This window comes from Simochromis diagramma, unplaced genomic scaffold (genome assembly GCF_900408965.1).
Source record: "Simochromis diagramma unplaced genomic scaffold, fSimDia1.1 OVJJ01000753.1, whole genome shotgun sequence".
NCBI lineage: Eukaryota > Metazoa > Chordata > Actinopteri > Cichliformes > Cichlidae > Simochromis > Simochromis diagramma.
The window spans coordinates 18,744,431-18,750,382 of record NW_024387523.1 but is presented as its reverse complement, the minus strand read 5'-3'; the positions used below and the strand labels follow the sequence as shown (position 1 = coordinate 18,750,382).

Sequence of the window (5,952 nt, the reverse complement as noted above, 5' to 3'; positions counted from 1 at the left end):
AGCTTCAATAATAAAGCTTTAGGTAAATTGTCAATTAACAACGTCTCCTGTTAATTTCTGCATGTACCAGAACCATTAACAAGCAGATACTGAGTTTAAATATAGAGGTTAGTGAAGACACCATCCGACTTGTCGCATAGTGTTAACGTCTGTCGAACTGACCGTTACTCTTTAATACAATAAAATAAAATAAATCTTTAAAAAAGATTATTAAAGAATCTTTAATAAAATAATTCTGACGTTTCACAGGCACATCACGACCAGATTTCAAAAATCAGAAGAGTCTGGAGCTGGATTTATAATAATAAAAACTGCAATATCGTATTAGTAGGAAGTATATGGGAACAGAAACCTCTGGACTTGTTTTTTATGCTTGGAGAGCTGACCATTATTTGCGAAGGGCATTATGGGCTGGTGGAGTGGATATACTGTCCTTAGCACTGCTTTTTCGGGTTTACCTCTGACATGAGACAGAAATCATGTGATCTGAGAGGTCCGGATTTCTTATAATGTTCCCAATGATGTTGCATGATGCTCACACTATATGAATGTTAAAACTGCACCTTCATTCAAAGCAGTGTTGGGGGGGGGGGGGGGTATTTAATTTTATTTAGGGCAGCTAATGAGACAGATTTCAGGTCTAAAAGCTTCAGATGGGAGTATAAACGTCATAGCTGTGCAGATGTCCCAGCTGAAAAAGAAGAAGGATGTGCCAGACCAGTGGCTGGTCAGAGGATCCCTGGGACTTGATTCAATGCCTTCAAAGTGCCTTTTAAACAGTCTGTGACCTGGAGAGTCAGGACCTTCATGACTAGGTACTACAAACTGATTGACATCCTGCAGTCCTACTTTTACATCAAAATCTTCATCAAAGACCACCATGTTCCCTCTGATGCCTCCATCCTGAGCTTCAAATGGGAAGCGAGGCACTTCCTGAATGAGAGCCAGGACAATGACAAGCTGATTTAAGTCCACTGCACCTATGGCGTGAACCACATTGGGTACCTGGTCTGTAGGTACCTACAGTGGGGCAAAAAAGTATTTAGTCAGCCACCGATTGTGCAAGTTCCCCCACCTAAAATGATGACAGAGGTCAGTAATTTGCACCGAGTTCACCTTCAACTGTGAGAGAACAGAATGTGAAAAAAAAATCCATGAATCCACATGGTAGGATTTGTAAAGAATTTATTCGTAAATCAGGGTGGAAAATAAGTATTTGGTCAATAACAAAAATACAACTCAATACTTTGTAACATAACCTTTGTTGGCAATAACAGAGGTCAAACGTTTACTATAGGTCTTTACCAGGTTTGCACACACAGTAGCTGGTATTTTGGCCCATTCCTCCATGCAGATCTTCTCGAGAGCAGTGATGTTTTGGGGCTGTCGCCGAGCAACACAGACTTTCGACTCCCGCCACAGATTTTCTATGGGGTTGAGGTCTGGAGACTGGCTAGGCCACTCCAGGACTTTCAAATGCTTCTTACGGAGCCACTCCTTTGTTGCCCGGGCGGTGTGTTTTGGATCATTGTCATGTTGGAAGACCCAGCCTCGTTTCATCTTCAAAGTTCTCACTGATGGAAGGAGGTTTTGGCTCAAAATCTCACGATACATGGCCCCATTCATTCTGTCCTTAACACGGATCAGTCGTCCTGTCCCCTTGGCAGAAAAACAGCCCCATAGCATGATGTTTCCACCCCCATGCTTCACAGTAGATATGGTGTTCTTGGGATGCAACTCAGTATTCTTCTTCCTCCAAACACGACGAGTTGAGTTTATACCAAAAAGTTCTACTTTGGTTTCATCTGACCACATGACATTCTCCCAATCCTCTGCTGTATCATCCATGTGCTCTCTGGCAAACTTCAGACGGGCCTGGACATGCACTGGCTTCAGCAGCGGAACACGTCTGGCACTGCGGGATTTGATTCCCTGCCGTTGTAGTGTGTTACTGATGGTGACCTTTGTTACTTTGGTCCCAGCTCTCTGCAGGTCATTCACCAGGTCCCCCCGTGTGGTTCTGGGATCTTTGCTCACCGTTCTCATGATCATTTTGACCCCACGGGATGAGATCTTGCGTGGAGCCCCAGATCGAGGGAGATTATCAGTGGTCTTGTATGTCTTCCATTTTCTGATGATTGCTCCCACAGTGGATTTTTTCACACCACGCTGCTTGCCTATTGTAGATTCACTCTTCCCAGTCTGGTGCAGGTCTACAATACTTTTCCTGGTGTCCTTCGAAAGCTCTTTGGTCTTGGCCATGGCGGAGTTTGGAGTCTGACTGTTTGAGGCTGTGGACAGGTGTCTTTTATACAGATGATGAGTTCAAACAGGTGCCATTCATACAGGTAACGAGTGGGGGACAGAAAAGCTTCTTACAGAAGACGTTACAGGTCTGTGAGAGCCAGAGATTTTCCTTGTTTGAGGTGACCAAATACTTATTTTCCACCCTAATTTACGAATAAATTCTTTACAAATCCTACCATGTGAATTCATGGATTTTTTTTTCCACATTCTGTCTCTCACAGTTGAAGTGTACCTCTGGTGCAAATTACTGACCTCTGTCATCATTTTAAGTGGGGGAACTTGCACAATCGGTGGCTGACTAAATACTTTTTTGCCCCACTGTAATTGACGTGGATGGGCTGGATCCACCAGCAGGACACCCCCTCCACATTGTTCAGGTGTTTGTTCTATGTTTGCAGAAATATCAAGAGACCACCTATAACAACATTTTGGAAGGAAAGCACCATGTCGGCCTTTAAGCCTAGATCTTTGCAGACTCTGGTTCTAACCAGATTTAAAGGTATTTGTTAGAATATGATGATATGGATGTTTGGGTTTTCATACTGAACAAATCAGGAGTGTTTGTAGAAACATTTTGATTATTGTTCAATTCTGGTTGTTGAATTAGAGGAAAAGGAAGTGTTTCCAATTATTTATTTTTTTCATAAGTACCAGCAGTCCATTTGGAATGAGCCCCAGTAATGTCATTCAGATTCAATTTAGACACTTTTTGGTGGGTTTTTGTAATTTATCATTATCCTTTGCTGCTTGGATCATTTCATGTACACATTTGCCAAATAAGGCTTGTGTACTCCAAGACTATTAAATTCCTCCACAGGAAGAGGAAATATTTCTCCCTGCTGAGAATTGTCACAATAAAAGCATAGAACAGTCTTTAGTAATCTTGTTCAGACACACAGGAAACTAAAGTGTAATTCAAACATTTTATTAAAACAGCTTAAAACCAGCAGCAGTTTCAGATCTGCTCCACCTATCAGATGGGTGTGGTTGTATGTGACATCACTTGGGGGTAGTCCTTTGGATTGCAGGACTTAGAGCTTTTAGAGTAGCTGCAGGTCTCTGGAGTGCCTTAATGACCTGCAGACCCAGAGTCCTCATTGGATGCAGGGATGCAGTCCTAGCACGCCTGCTAGGACTGGGACCAGGACCAAGGTCTGCTGGGTCAGATACAGTGTGGGGGTCTCCTCTGTTCCGATGAAACAGGGACTCCCGTCGCCGTGTGCAGGGGCTCACAGCCAACACATTGCGGAAACCGTAGGGCGTGGTCACCTTCGGCACGTGACACAGCGACATAGCTGCACGCGTGGTCAGGTCCATGTCTACGTCCGCAGATACTGCAGCGGCAGTGTGAGGGTGAATGACTGGTAGGGGTGTGTGGAATCTGGGAGAGGATGCAGGGCTAGGTGGGTTCTCAGGGGGGCGCTCACCATCACCACCATGATGAGAAAGTAGTCTGGTCCGCTCCGGGGACACCGGATAAGGCCGCGGCGTGCAGGGTAGGAGAAAGAAACTCGGGATCTTCTCCGGGGTTAGAACCAGAGTCTGCAAAGATCTAGGCTTAAAGGCCGACATGGTGCTTTCCTTCCAAAATGTTGTTATAGGTGGTCTCTTTGATATTTCTGCAAACATAACAAACACCTGAACATGATTGTGATTATCACATCTCCTTCCTGAGGCTGTGGGACAGGAAACATTAAACTGGAGGCACGCATACATTAAAGTTCCAGCTCTAATGTGCAGCCATCACCTTAGAAACAAATGGCAGCCCTGAACATGCTTAGATAAAATCATTCACAGCAATTCAGGTATTCCATTTTACCACTCTGGGGCATTTCCACTATTGGTGCCATGTTATTTATTTATATATATATATATATATATATATATATATATATATATATATATATATATATATATATATATATATATATATATATATATATATATATATAATATATATATATATATATATATATATATATATATGACAGTCATTTCTGTCAAATTACTAAGAAAGACAATTCTGGTCAAGCAGAGGACATTATGCTATAGTAATTCTGTCCAAATTTTCCACGTGGGATGTGTGCCAAATATCATCAAAGCTTTTTGAATGTACACATTTGGAAAATATTTTTCCAAGAGCTAAACTGTATTTTTAGCAAGCATCATTGTAAAAAGGAATGCTTTACTTTGAAGTAAAATTTAATCTCTATTTTGCATAACAGTGGTGACATCACATATTAAATGACTGGCTTTTAACACTTCATGGTTTGGGAAAATAACCATTTAATAATTTTCTCCCTTCAATCTCATCCCATCATCCATGCACACCATTTGAGAAAATTCTAATCCTGTGAGAGGTTTAAAAGTTTCAACCCTATTAAATACAAATCACTATCAATTTTAGAAAAATGCATACTCAGAGCTGCAAACATTAATTTCTTGCAGCAATTTTTAAGTGTTCATTCACATGGACGTCTTGCTGACCTTACATGTTTGGTGTACAAAATATTGATTTATGCATGCAGTGGAAAAAAGATTCACGCTTCATGCGATTCACATGAAGACCAGAAAATAATTTAACATGTTTATCAGCCATATGATCAATTTTATGATACAAAGCAGAAAAGTAGAGCCCAGCTTAACAGAGTTGATAACTGCTTTCACAATACTGTTATTTTCACCCGTGGTTTGGGTTTGTTTAAGCTGCCAGCACAAAGCAAAGCTGGCTGTGTTAAGCTTTGTAGTCACAACCTTCTGATTAACATGTTACTGGGAAAAATCTTAACTAATTCTTTGTCAGAACCATTTCATCTACAGCAGTTAGTCCTGAGAGCTACTGTTCTGCAGCTTTTAGATGCATCCCTACTCTAACACAGCTGAATCAAATGGTTGGATTACCTCCTCAGCATGCCATCAAGTTTGGCAAAGGCCTGATGCCATTCATTTGATTCAGGTGTGTCAGAACAAGGATGTGTCTAAAAGCTGCAGGACAGTAGTTCTCGAGGACTCGAGTTGGACACCCCGATCTACAGCAATTCTGAAGCTGCAGGGACGCTGGAAAAAAAAAAAAAAAAAGGGCAGATGTCTTGGCAAGCATCTCTCAATCTTTGGAACCACTGAACCGGACCTGACTGGGTTCACTCACCAAGGACTAAGCACACAAAGTTCATGAAAGCCATTAAACTTTGATTACAAATCATGTGCATTTCCTAGAGTGACTGAAAAGGTTTTAGAGGCACTGAAGGACTAGAATTTAGTTAGCTTTGTGCGCCAAGTGTCTGAAACCGTTTATTTGTGTGATAAGTTGAGCACACGCTCAACTTATCAGGAACAGGAACTATTTAGAGGCTGTACTTCACAAAACGTGGGTGTGGAAGTCCTGCAGTCAAACATTTGAAAGCCTTGTAAACACTAAAGAGGTTTGAAGACTCTATATACACATAATGTAGCTGAAGTCAAAGTTGTCACATCAGAAGATCTCTGTATTACTCTGCCTGTTGCTGCTCACCTCATGGACAATATAACATTCAGGTGGGGGCAGCACGTCCTCACATCCACACTTTCAGGCTTCCAGAACAACCTGATAGTTCGTCTGCACACGCTCAACTTATCACACAGGGTTCACTCTCAGGTGTATTTGAG

At 41.8% G+C, this 5,952-nt stretch overlaps 1 protein-coding gene across 2 annotated transcripts; it reads right to left on the bottom strand.

The window, feature by feature from the left end:
* Nucleotides 1-3,216: 3,216 nt before the first annotated feature.
* LOC120726802 (C2 calcium-dependent domain-containing protein 4A-like) lies at nucleotides 3,217-5,952 on the bottom strand. Of its 2 annotated transcripts, none has more exons than XM_040020755.1 (2): nucleotides 5,819-5,952; nucleotides 3,217-3,926 (listed from the first exon to the last, which is right to left on the bottom strand). In XM_040020755.1, the coding sequence occupies exon 2, from the start codon at nucleotides 3,877-3,879 to the stop codon at nucleotides 3,307-3,309; it is 573 nt and encodes a 190-aa protein (XP_039876689.1). In that variant the 5' UTR covers nucleotides 3,880-3,926; nucleotides 5,819-5,952; the 3' UTR covers nucleotides 3,217-3,306. The 2 variants fall into 2 exon arrangements, with proteins under 2 accessions (XP_039876689.1, XP_039876687.1); XM_040020753.1 differs by having other exon boundaries at nucleotides 3,217-3,945; nucleotides 5,819-5,944.

Excerpts from the sequence above, each read along its gene's own strand:
- LOC120726802 (XM_040020753.1), bottom strand. The coding sequence starts at position 3,936 with ATGTTTGCAGAAATATCAAAGAGACCACCTATAACAACATTTTGGAAG.